General features: G+C 46.1%; 2 protein-coding genes across 5 annotated transcripts in view; one reads left to right on the plus strand and one right to left on the minus strand.

The window, feature by feature from the left end:
- The window catches only part of TTC7A (tetratricopeptide repeat domain 7A), a 176,389-nt gene extending 171,462 nt beyond the window's left edge, over positions 1-4,927 (minus strand). The window contains exons 1-3 of one of the 3 annotated variants that reach the window (XM_071577114.1): positions 4,617-4,927; positions 1,904-2,067; positions 135-303 (exon numbers count right to left, since the gene is read on the minus strand). In XM_071577114.1, the coding sequence (XP_071433215.1) occupies positions 135-303; positions 1,904-2,067; positions 4,617-4,776 (493 nt within the window). In that variant the 5' untranslated portion in view covers positions 4,777-4,927. Of the gene's footprint in view, positions 1-134; positions 304-1,903; positions 2,068-4,318; positions 4,340-4,616 lie in introns of those variants that run through there. The other 2 variants (XM_071577106.1, XM_071577097.1) reach the window with 2 other exon arrangements.
- Positions 4,928-7,070: 2,143 nt separating this feature from the next.
- MCFD2 (multiple coagulation factor deficiency 2, ER cargo receptor complex subunit) lies at positions 7,071-12,283 on the plus strand. 2 transcript variants are annotated; one of them, XM_071577128.1, is made up of 4 exons: positions 7,071-7,223; positions 8,021-8,169; positions 8,879-9,038; positions 10,116-12,283. In XM_071577128.1, exons 1-4 carry the CDS (start codon positions 7,101-7,103, stop codon positions 10,245-10,247), a joined length of 564 nt encoding a protein of 187 aa, XP_071433229.1. In that variant the 5' UTR covers positions 7,071-7,100; the 3' UTR covers positions 10,248-12,283. The 2 variants fall into 2 exon arrangements, with proteins under 2 accessions (XP_071433229.1, XP_071433238.1); XM_071577137.1 differs by having other exon boundaries at positions 7,071-7,172.
- Positions 12,284-12,552: the final 269 nt, after the last annotated feature.

A 12,552-nucleotide genomic window follows, 5' to 3' on the forward strand; every position in this document is an offset into this window, starting at 1 on the left:
CAGACCATACCCAGTAGGATCTTCTACAGTGTACATCTTTGTCCTAACTCTGCTCCAATGAAATAACCTGGAGAAACACCTTCAACTTCAGCCCAAAACCAGCATATTTCACATATGCATACATGGTCCTTTACCTTTAATAACAAAGGCTTCAGTTACCAAACGCAGCATGTACAGAGGTTCGTCTTTGGTAGAGAGGTCATCAATTCCTGCTTTTGCATACATGCTGATGGCATCTCGGTAGCATCCCTCCACATAATAAAGCTTTCCTAGGATCAGCATAGCTTCCGTCATATACTTGGGCTGAAATAGAGCAGGGAGAGAAAAGGAGTGTTTACATGATAAAATACCAGAGAGTAACAATGAGGTACTCCAGAACAAAGTAAGTCCATTCAGAATGCTTTCCTCTCACAACTGCTAGCTCCACAAGTCAGAGTAGGAAGGATTTAAGTGTTTAGAGATTTTAGGGCTATGCTCATGAGAGCATTAGGCAGCAAAGGCTGGGCAACCACTTTGGAGCTCTGTTTAGAAACACAGTGTTCCAGGCCACCTCTTTGGCTTCAGCTGACCTGATCTGCGGCTGGTGAATCAACAGACATCACATAAAAGGCCGACATTGTCAGAACTACCTACGCACACACAGAGAAAAACCCCTGCTTTTAAATTAAGCAGAAAGCATAACTTTTTAGGCAAGTGCCCCCCTCTCCTCTGCACATTTAATTAAAGAGAAAGGTCCCTAGTTTTCTTAAGCTGTCCAAGAATTTTCATGCAACAGCAGAAAAACAGAAGGCACACCTTTTATTTCTAAGATTTGTTTCATTTAAGGATTGAAAACACATCTAATAAAAACCTCAGCAAAATACATCTGTTCAGACTCTTTGGAAAGCATGAAAAGGTTCCTAAGCCTTCATACCCATATTTTTAATAAATGCAATCAACACAAGATCAAGGCTGCGCGAGTAGCTAAGTCACTCCTAACTAAGAAACCGTAATGGCAATTCTTGCAGCTGAACACAAAGACCTGGAAGAATTCAGTAGTTCTGTCTGTTAATGAGATTAAACTATGAAGCAGATTGGACAAACTCCCCTTCCTTACTCCCTTTGTTTTACTTTCTAAATAGGTTGACTTTCAAGAAGATAAGAAAAAGGAACTCCTCTAGAAAAGCGGCTGCACATTTGCTCCTTGGACATTAACATGTTAAAAGCACAATACAGATTTCCAAGCTAACTAGCCTGTCAATTCCAGAAGGAAAAGTAATACAAATCCAGAGCAGATTGTTTCAATTAATTTACTTCTAACCCAGTTACACAACTGTGCATCCAAGGACACTAAAACAGCAGCAGCCATGGAGGCAGAGTATTAAAACGCTCCTGAAGCTCTGCAATTGAGCTGACAAACAGTCATCAACCACGCACCCAGGCCACAAAATAAAATGAAAGTGTAACTTCTCTGGCAGAGTCTGAAAGCAGTGCAAGGCTGTAATCCTGGACTCACAACACAACCCTAAATTCCTGACAGCAACTTGTGTCACATTTTGCTCTGATCTGGAGCTGACAAGGTACACACAACTCCTTCAGATCAGGAGCAGCAGTAAGTCACTCGGCTGTGCTGGCATGACAGCACCTACGTGGCCACACCCCAACACCCCAGAGAAATCCTAAATATTTATCCTGCTTCTTTCTAATGAAAAAAAAATGGACAGGATATGTACTTGTAGCACATAATTTGTTTGCATATGAAAAAGCAAGTCTCACAACAGAAGATACTACCAAGGGGAAATAGCAGTCCCTTAGGAATGCCGACAATAAAGCACTATACATACAGAGACATGAACAGCCAACACCCACGCCCTGTATCAGACATACCCAGTTGGCAGGAATTACGATGACAGAGCCCACTTACTCTTAGCTTTCCTCTGCTTAAGATACTGGTCAGATACTGTTTAGCTTCACTCAGTTTTGGTTCATTCTTCTCTGTCAGCGGAATGGAGTCCTTCAGTTTGGTAAAGTTTTCCTTCAAACATTCTTCCAACAGAACCTCTGCAAGCAGCATACTCCCGTGGTCCTCTGAAAGCACACACCAACCACAAGAAACATTGCTTAGAGCTGTACTGATGATAGAATTACAAAAACAACCCACCTCTGAGACACACAAAGGGTGACCCAAATGAGGAGATAAGGAAGAACTGGCAGACAAAAAAAAAACACACCAAAATTTCCATTAACTTCTATCTATTGGAAACGGTACATTTCCTGAGAAAAAAATGAAATGACGCTTCCTTGTACCTTGAAGATTTTCCCTAACAAATCCTTTAATTTTAGAAGCACTATTCATTCTTGCATTGTCACTAATACAACAATTCAGAGTTTTCATCACAAAACTCTCTTTCAAGAATATAAGACTAATCCTTGCAAACATGTCAGTGTATGCTTTAGATTTACAAACATACAAGCATGAAATGAATGCTTTTGACCATAGGGAAGCTATGACTTTCACTGCAGAACAGTAACTGCATCAGAAACTTCCAAGATTTTCCTGAAAGTTCACAGAAAAAAAGGTAATTTAGACACTAAAGATACACAAGGCTTCATCCTTTGCCATAACTAACACGCCACACTCTTTCTACATTAAAATCCATTCCTGCTTAGAGTTCTACAGAAGAAAAACTCAAATATAAGCAGCAGCACTGGATACAGCATGAAGCATCATGCAATGTGGCAATCATGCACTGAAAAGTAAAAAGTTTTATCTGTCAGAGTACTTTGATTTCTTGCATGACGGGCCCAGTTCTGTAGTTCATTTATTCATACAGGCAGTACCTCGATCAGTGGACTAATGGGCAAGCAGAGTAAGAAAATCTTTGTACATCAAAGAGCTAAGCCCTACATTTCATACATACTCCATGTTTCAAAGTCTGAAATTCTACAATGCAGGAAACACAATAGTAGACCTATTTCTGTATTTCCAGGCCACAAAATAAATTTATCTCCACTTTCCACCTATACACTACACACAGCATTAAGAATCAACTCTGTGTGTGGGACTGGTAGTGATTTAGAATTTTTTAGTTGTTGTGGCCTAAGTGTTCAGCTACATATCAAATTATAACCATTGCTCTTCCTGCTCATTTGCCCGTTTGCAACTAACTTGCATAAACAAAGCACAGGTACATAAAATGGGAAGCATAAATGTTCAATTATAGTCCACCCAAACATGCACTCATTTCTACACACTAAAAGCTTTCAGGGAAGTCATTAATCTCTTATACAAACTTAAGGCATTAGGTAAGACTATATACAATTAAGAAATAAATATACACAATCTCACAAAGCAAACACTACTATTAAAAAATTCTAATCCAGACAGACCATCGTTTCTAGAAGCACAAACCTGCACCCAGTCCCTTGCTGAAAGAAAACTTCTGCAGCTATAGCAAACCATTACTCTTTCATAACTAGCAGGTTATGATGACATAGCAGTAAATTAACAAGTCATGTTTTTACAGCAATCACAGTGTTGTTATGCCTCTTAATTACACGGGAAGAAACTACTATGAACTCTTCAACTATTAATGCCCCCAAATTGCTGTGCGATCTCCGCACCTGGGAAGCAATGCTGAAACCCGACTAAAGTTCAAAGTTTGGCCATGTGATTCTCAGCACAGGGTTCAACCTGCATCATGTACACACTTGGAAAGCCTCACAAATAAGCACGTAATAAGCTACCAACATCTTCCCCACCATGCTTCCCACTGTGAAGCCCAGCAAACTTCAATTAACTCTAGGACCACATCCTAGAAACATTCATGTACAGAAACACTTTATTCACAGATGTAGCTGCTCTGACTCCAGCGGCAGAACCCTTTGTACCAGTACCGTGGGTAGGATCGGGTCCTCTTTACAACTTACTTGCTGACCACAGACACAGCTTTTTGTATTTCTAAGTTAGGCTCCCTCACTTATCACAAACGACTTTATCGGAGGAAAAAAAAAGCAAAGTGGTATAACAGGAAAAAAATGAATACATTTGCTATTTATGAAACTGTTTTACATGCGAAAGGGTACATGGACGAGTCCAAGCATTTTAACTAAAGCAGCGCCCTTCAGAAACAGAGGGAGGTAAGACAAGGGGATCCAGAGCGCGGCTGGACAGGGAGCAAGAGGGAACGAGCATGGCACGTATGGAGAGGCTGAAGAGGGGCATCTCCGCACGGGGAAGGTTTCGGAGGGTCCCGACCGGGCTGGCCGCCCCGCGGGCTCGGCACCGCTCCTCGCTGTCCGACGGGCTGGACGGCCGTGACACCAAGAGGAAGCGCACCGTGATCTTCCTGAGCGCTGCCTCCCGAGCTCCCGCCGCCTCTCCCCGGCATCCCTCCTTCCCTCCAGCTGCGGGGCCGGGGCGCTGACACGGGGCAGCGGGCGACACCCCGCACCTCAGCCCGCTCCCGCGACCCCGGCAGCCACTGGGCAGCCGCAGCTCCCGCCCACGCCAACCCACCGGGCCGGGGCCCCCGAGCCCGAGCAGCGGCACAGACCGACCAGCCGGCCCCAGCCCCGCGCCCCGGCGGGTGGTGCGGGTGGTACCGGCGGCCGCCCCGCCCGCCCCCGCCGCTTACCCGAGTCCTGCGCGCCCCTCGCCGGCTTGGCCTTGCGCGGGGGCGACGGCGGCAGCAGCTGCTGTGCGAGCAGCCGGAGCCGCCCCCAGAGCCCCTCCGCCCGGCACCGCTCGATCTCCGCCTCCAGCTTCACGTGCGAGTGCGAGCCCTTAGCCGCCATCTTAGCGCCGGCCGGGTCCGCCCCGCTCCGGCCCGGCCCGCGGGCTGTCCCCGGCGGCGGCACCGGGAGGAGCCCGCGGGGACGGGGGCGGGGGCGGGGGCGGGGACCGGCTCCCTGCCCTGCCCGGGGGCTGCGGCCCCACACGGCCGCCACTCCCTGACGCCTCCCGCCCGGGCGTTGCGGAGGTGGCACCGCCGTCCCTCCCTCCCACGGGCCACAAGGGCCGGGGTTACCGCTCGCCCTCAGAAGGCACCCAAGCCCCAGGGCTCCCTGCCCGCTACTCCCTCCGGCCATCGCCGCCTCCTGCGGCAGCCTCGGCACAGAACGCCGCGCGGGAACGAGCCGAAAGCCCGCCCGGCTGCCCGGGGGTTGTGACCTCGAGGGGCCAAAGCGGCGGCTGTGCAGGAGTCGAGTATTAAAGAGACCTGCGGCATTCGGTGCGAGGGGAAGCGCGGAGCACGCGTGGTGTACACACCACAGCGGGGAGAGGAGCCGGCAGGTCTCTCTTAGGGGTCGTGAGGGAAGTGCCTGGAGCAGGAGTGGCCAGACACAGCCCTAGGAGGGGGACACATACTGCCCTTCTCCCTCCCAGCTCCACCTGGAGCATTGCCAGTGGGATCTCTGTGCTGTGCCCTTTGGAAGGGTGTCTCTACTTTGGAGGCCAGGGTGGCCGAGGCCCTGCGGCACCCGCACAGAACCACAGAATGGGTGAGGTCAGAAGGGCCCACAGTGGGTCACCTGCGTCCAGATGCTTCTTGAATGTCTCCAGGTGAGGGAGACTTCACAATGTCTATGGACAATCTGTTCCAGTGCAGGGCCACTCACACAAGAAAGTTCTTCCTCATAGTCAGCTGTGCATCAGTTTCTGCCCATTGCTTCTTGTCCTACTGCGCAGCACCACCAAGAAGAGCCTGGCTCCATCCTCCCTCGCTCTAGACATAGACTTTGATCCTGCAGCCTGTCCTCATAAGATGCTCTCTTAATCATCTGTTTCCCTCTGCTGGACCTGTTCCAGGAGCTCTGTGTCTCTCTTGCACTGAGGAGCCCAGAACTGGACACAGCACTTCAGATGTGGCCTCACCAGGTGAAACAAGAACAAGGCCTTAAAAAGTTATAATATTAGTGCCTTGCTCTGTAAACTACTGCATGAACCTTTGATAACTTGTTGTGTCCTTCTGACTAAATGGATGATGTTAAGAATGTGCTTCAAGCACCCCAGAAATCATAAATAAAGATTAAGTGGACACTCAAGATCGAGAAGGCATGAGTCAAGAAGACCTACAAGCATCAGCACTTGAGTCAGGCTAACAAAGAAAGTTGAAAAATTCAAAGTGAGGAAGAGAAGCAGAAGACCCCAAAAGTGAAGCTGAAGGCTGGGACAACACCCTGAAAATCTGGCCAAAAGAAGGTCCAAGAAGATTCTGCCTCAGGCTCCACCTAAACTCCACCTATTATGAATATAATAATTAGATGTAGAAATTATATGAATATGTATGTTAAGATATTGTAACTTTGTTTGAAAACTGTATAAATTTATAAATTACCCAGCTTTTCACTGAAACTTTGGAGCTAGATATCCAGTGCTAACTGGCTAGCCATCCCCCACACCAGAAAATAAATGTATGTATGGCCAGACTTCGAGAACGAAGATTTGGGCAGGGCTCTCCCCACATGGGTGTGCCCTTCCAGCCTGCACAGTGGATTTTTTAGGTGAGGCACAGCGTGCACAGAACTGGCCCCACCGTTTCAGTCCTGAGGTCCATTTGCTACGGCCGAGCGAGCTTGGACAGTGACAGTGAAGTCCTCGGGACTGTCACAGCCCCCGGTACTAACCGGGGCTGACCCTGCTGAGCATCCGAGATGGCAGGGAGGCACTGAACTGCCAGGGGACGTAGTGTAAAAAGAGAGCACTCTGGACTCTGAATCCCAAGGACCTGAGTCCGAGTCGCAGTGGTAAAATAAATACCTTGCTCCTTAAAGATAAATTGTCTCTAAGCTGTTAATTCTATGTCTTTTTGGCATCACAGGGCTGAGTAGAGGGGGTAGAACCACCTCCCTCACCCTGCTGGCAGTGCAACCTGCTTCCTAACGCACCCCGGGCTACCCCCGCCCTTCTCGTCCCCCCAGGCACACCCCGGGCCCAGCCGGTCCGGTCCCCCCCCGCGCTGGGCGGGCTCTGCCGCACCTGCGCCGCCGCCAGGGCTCCACGTGGAGCTCCGCGAGCGGTGACGTCAGCCGCAGGGGCGGGGCGGAGCGGCGCAGCCAATGGGCGGGCGGGGCGGGGCGCGCGGGGTCAGGGGTGACCTGGGGGTGTTGTCCTGGGAATGGTGTCCCGGGAATGCTGTCCCGCCTGCGCCCGTCCCGAGCCCCGCGGCACGGCCGGCACCCGCCCCACGGTGCGTAGCCCGGCGGCGGCGGCGGCCCCTCTCTGCCCGCCCCGGCAGTCGGTACTGGAGCGCGGTGTGCTGGGGCTTGGGCGGGGGGCGATGGGCCCGGCGCCATCCCGATGCGGTGGGGCTGTCCCGGGGGTCCAGCCAGGCGGGGAGCCGGGCGTGGGGGTTCGGCTGCAGGCCCGTGAGACCGGGGGTGCGGGGCTGGCTGCAGGCCCGTGAGACCGGGGCTGGGGGATCAGCCGCAGGCAAGTGAAAGCAGGGCTGGGGGGCTGGCTGCAGGCCCGTGAGACCGGGGCTGGCTGCGGCTGGGAGCACAGAGGGCCAAACGCACCACCCCGCTGCTCGGCCCCGCTGCAGCGCTGTGCTCTGTCACTGGCCCGCGGAGGGAGCACATGCATGGCTGCGTTACGTTTTCCAGGCTGTACGTTCCTTAGGGCATGCAGTCCTAGTAGAACTACTAATCAGATGCAGCCGCTTGCGGTACCGTAAGCGACCTTTGCTCCCGCAGCTGTAGGGCTGGTCTGCCTGGGCCTGGCGTGGTTGGGTGGCTGGAAGGTGTATGAAAACCCAAGCGCAGCTGAGGAGTGCACATTTTCTCTGTGAAAAAGAAAATAAAGTAATTATCTAAAAATTACTGCATAATTACTGCATGATTCCTTGAAAAGGGGACCCTCATAGAAATCCTTAATTGGAGCTCTCTGGTTTTCTGCTTGCCAAAGTCTTGAAATGAAGCAAGTTCTTCTGTTCTAAAACTCAATAGGGGTTGTTTCTAAGCATTCTGTAAATGTGCTGAAAGTAGGTAACATTTTTCATCTGGTGGTTTTTTCTGGGGAATGTTTTCCTTTTTGTAGGAGATCTCAATGGCTCAAAGGATGTTTAGAACACATTTGCTGTTCTGCTTTTTGGCTTCATTCTTCATCTCTGCCCTTGCTGAGGAACATGTAGGAGAAAGTCAACACGCAAATATTCGCCTTGATAAGAATTTGGTACAAGATAAAGAGTATGTGTTCCATTTTCTAGAAATGTAAACTTTACTTCTTAATGATTTTCTTATCTCTAAACTCTTGTTACGTTGGACTTAAGCCTAGGGCACCCTGTTTTCTCAGAATGTTGTATGACTAGCTAAAGCCAAATAGGAGACATGCTTGCTTGATTAATTTGTAGAGATATGAGACCTAGAAAGGTCTCTCTGCAACCTTTACCCCTACTCACACTGTAAAGAATTTCTTACAGAAGTTCTGCCTAGCCAAATTGGCGTCCTTTAGGCAAAATCATATTCTTAATAGATAGATTTAGAGGGGTTTTTCTCATTTGCTTCTTTATACATTCAGAACAGTTCTAGTAGCAAATAAAACTCCACGGGAACACTTCATGGTTGACTGGAAAAGATTTTCCTCCAGCTCCTGTGCTTTGGAAGGCAGCCAAAAGGAGATTTTAGGCAATGCTTCATTTGTTTTGATAGCCTGCTAAGTAGGCCAGAAGAAATAGAAATAGCTATCTAAGGTGTTCGAGGCTGCTACAGCACCTGTAACAAACAACCTTTGTGCCCTTTTCATCTTAGTATCAAACTGTAGCTCTTAGTTGTCCAGGGTGCTTTCAGAAGAACAGTATTTGATCAAAGACTAAATTTGATGTAAACAAAGGAGGAAATATTAACTGACAAAAAAGTTGCGGGTTTTGTCTTTGGGTTTTGTTTTTGTTTTTCTTAGGCACATCATGGAACACTTGGAAGGCGTTATTGAGAAACCAGAAACTGAGATGTCTCCACAAGAGTTGCAGCTCCATTACTTCAAAATGCATGATTATGATGGCAATAATTTGTTAGATGGGTTAGAGCTTGCTACTGCTATATCACATGTGCACAAAGAGGTAGGTGTAATTTTGCAACACCCTGTGTGTTTAGAAATGGTTCTGCCTCTAAAAGCAACTTACAATAAAACGGAACAGTTGCAACACATCTTGAGTTAGAGTTTTGCCTAAAAACGAAATATTTTTCCCCCGATAGTTCTGGTTGTATTTATAAATGTATTGGTTTTATCACAGCTTTCCATGTCACATTGCAGTTTTCAAGTCTCCATTGTAGTTTAAACTTTAGAATGAGGAAGGGCTGTAAAGTGAAGATGATTTTACAGAGGGCTTGCTTTGGTAGGAAGGGATGGGGATAAAGGGAAATTACCCAAATGGGGGCATGAGGGTTATAGAAATTGCATGTGCTGTGACACTGGTTTTAGTTTCAGACTGTAACTGCTGTGGGTACACAAACTCTAGGAGACCTCTTGCACAAAATCAGTATTAGAACCAGTTACGGTCTACCTCTTTCTAACAAATTCACTTCACAGATAGGATCATTTTAGGATGACAATATGAGCACATTATCTCATACTGACCTTCTGGAAGTTACAATTCAGAATAGCATAACTTTCTGCATGCACCTGTGGCAAAAAATACCTAGCCAAGAACAGAATAATGACTGGTTGTTTCTTGTGCAAAGGCACCACTTTGTCTTTCCATTTGCTCGTAAGGGGTGTTACTAAGAATTTTATGGATTTTAAGCTACAGTGCTAGATTTTTTCACTTCTCTGTTACTGTAAGATGTTTCTGTATTTTATAGAAACTATAGTGTATACACTACATGAAAATCCAAATTAAGAATACATGTTAGATGATTATCCATCATTATACATGGTGCTAATCAGCTTTTGGAACTTTTGACTAAGCATATTAGCTGCAAAGGGAGTGTTTGTTCTGAAGTCCAGAGAACCTGGACTTTATAACTTCCAGCCTGTAAAAGTCGCTTATATCGGTATGAAAGTTTACATAAAACTTAGTGCCAAATTAGGCACCAAACATGAACAGCTTAATAGAAAATTAGTTGTCAGTAACCTGTTCCATGTGTCGGTAGGTGGGAAAGATGCTAAATTGTTCCATGTGGTTTTGTTTTTGTAGGAAGGTGGTGAGCATACCCAAGCAATGAAAGAAGAAGAGCTGATTAGTCTAATAGATGATGTCTTACGGGACGATGATAAGAACAATGATGGATACATCGACTATGCAGAATTTGCAAAATCACTGGAATAAGGTTTTGCAGGGTGTTTGTTTCTCCTTCTATCCACATGGAAATGTGAGCCAGTATAATGTGATTCTTTGCTGTCTCATGTCAACCTCTGTGCTGTGAGAAGGAGATGTATACCAGTTCCAGCCAAATTTATTTAAAAGTTCTATGTGTTAAGAGACTGGCTGACTTGGAGTGAGAACCATGTTTGCCTAAACACAGCTACCCATTTGAATCATGAAGCATGGAAGTGTCAACAGTACTCACATAGGGTACAGCTGGCAAACCCTAAAGTATCTCTGTATGAATATTAAATAGAATCATTAGCATCTAAATTTCAAGTTTTCAGTCATTGGATTATGTAGTACTTTTTTTGCTTACATGATCTTCTATTTAAAATTACATCTAGAAAGCAAGAAATGATTACTGCATATAGCTGTATTCCAAAGATAAATATCCTTACCTTCCATCTAATTTACAAGGAAATTTGCAGATAAGTATAGGTGCTTGAAACAGCAATTGTAGGGGGAAAGTATTTGAATGTGGGTTATATTTGAGTTCCACATGATGCCACATGAACTTAAACACAGTCTTTGAAGGAATTGAGTATTTTTAAACATATGTAGTTCCTAGCATACCCTTACATATAAATATATATACATGTGTTTTTCAGTGTCTTGTCCTCCACAAATTTACTTTTTGTATCTTAATTTACTGATTTTTTTTCATCTCCCTTCCATGTTTTTTTAAAAAAATGTAAGTGTTTTTATTTTTATGTTGTATTAATGCGGTATAGCATTTACTGGAGTAGCTTCTGCTGTCTCATTGTGAAATTGTGAAATTCCTGAATTGGAAGGGACCTTAAGAATCATATAATTTCAACACCTCTGCCATGGGCAGGGACACCTCCCACTAGACCAGGTTGCTCAGGTGCTCCCTGGCCAGGGCTGGGGCATCTGCAACTTCTCTGGGTTCCGGTGGCTCTCTGCCCTCACAGTAAAGAATTTCTTTCTAATATCTAATCTAAACCTACCTTCTGTCATTTTGAAGCCATTCCCTGTTGTCCTGTCACTATATGCTCTTGTAAGGAGTCTTTCTCCATCTTTCATGTAGGCTCCCTTCAGGTTTTGGAAAGGTGCTATGAGATCACCCTGAAGCCTCTTTTGCAGGCTGAACAATTCCAATTCCTTCAGCCTTTCCTCTCAGGAGAGATGCTCCCAGGGCTGGATGCAGTGCTGCAGGTGGGGTCTTACCAGAGTGGAGTAGAGGGACAGAATCCCCTCCCTGGCCCTGCAGGCCACACTGCTTTGGATGCAGCCCAGGACACAAGTGACTTTCTGGGCTGCGAGTGCACATTGCTGGGTCATGTCCATCCTCTCATCTATCAGCACCCCAAGTCCTTGGCAGGGCCGCTCTTGAACAGTTCATCTTCCAGCCTGTGCTGACACTGGGGATTGCCCCAACCCAGGTGCAGCACCTTGCACTCAGTCTTGTTAAACTTCATAAGATTCCCATAGGCCACTTCTCAAGTTTGTCCAGGTCCCTCTGGATGGCATCACGTCCTTCAGGGGTGTTTTGAAGGTCATGTTAACAGTAAACCAGTTTAATATTAAAGGTTTTGTTCAATTTGGATTTTACAGTATTAGCCAATAGGACAATCTAAGTAATGCTGCCTCTTTAAGGTTTAAGTTCATATTCCTTGACACTTAAATTATGGTATTATTTTCAGGAGGTATTTCATAACAATTTCAATATACTTGAGTGTTTGCAAATTTTCATGGCTCTAGGAACGTTTTTACTGTCTTGAGTCAATATTTGCTAAGTCAAGCAGTTTAGGGATATTAGAACAGTGATGTATTGCTGTGTTATTGATGTTTGGTGACTGAAACATAAGTGAAATATTAAATTGCATTAAATCATCATTCATTATTAAAGAATACAAATGTTAGCTTATTTCTGTAAAATGTATAAAGAGCTATTTTCTATATAAAATTATTCTTATATAAGAAAAACATGTTTGTAAAAAAAATTATTTCCTCTGTTTAAATGTTTGTGCAATGAATCCTGAGTGTTGGATTTTTTTTTCTTGTAGTAACTACTTATTTTGAAACCTTTGTGGCCAGGGTTGTGCTGGTTGTACAGGCAATAAAATTAAGCTGGGGTTGTGCATGCTCGAGGTAGGATGTACAAGGCTGGAAGTCCTAGCAAGAAATGTACTTAATTTGCTGATTTGTTTTTAAGCCCATCTCGGTTACTAACAGTCACCCTAACAGAAATTTTTTACAGTTACAACTCATTTTTTAAGTATCTCTTCTGGACTAAATGCTGAAT

Source organism: Pithys albifrons, chromosome 2, assembly GCF_047495875.1.
Source record: "Pithys albifrons albifrons isolate INPA30051 chromosome 2, PitAlb_v1, whole genome shotgun sequence".
Classification (NCBI taxonomy): Eukaryota; Metazoa; Chordata; class Aves; order Passeriformes; family Thamnophilidae; genus Pithys; species Pithys albifrons.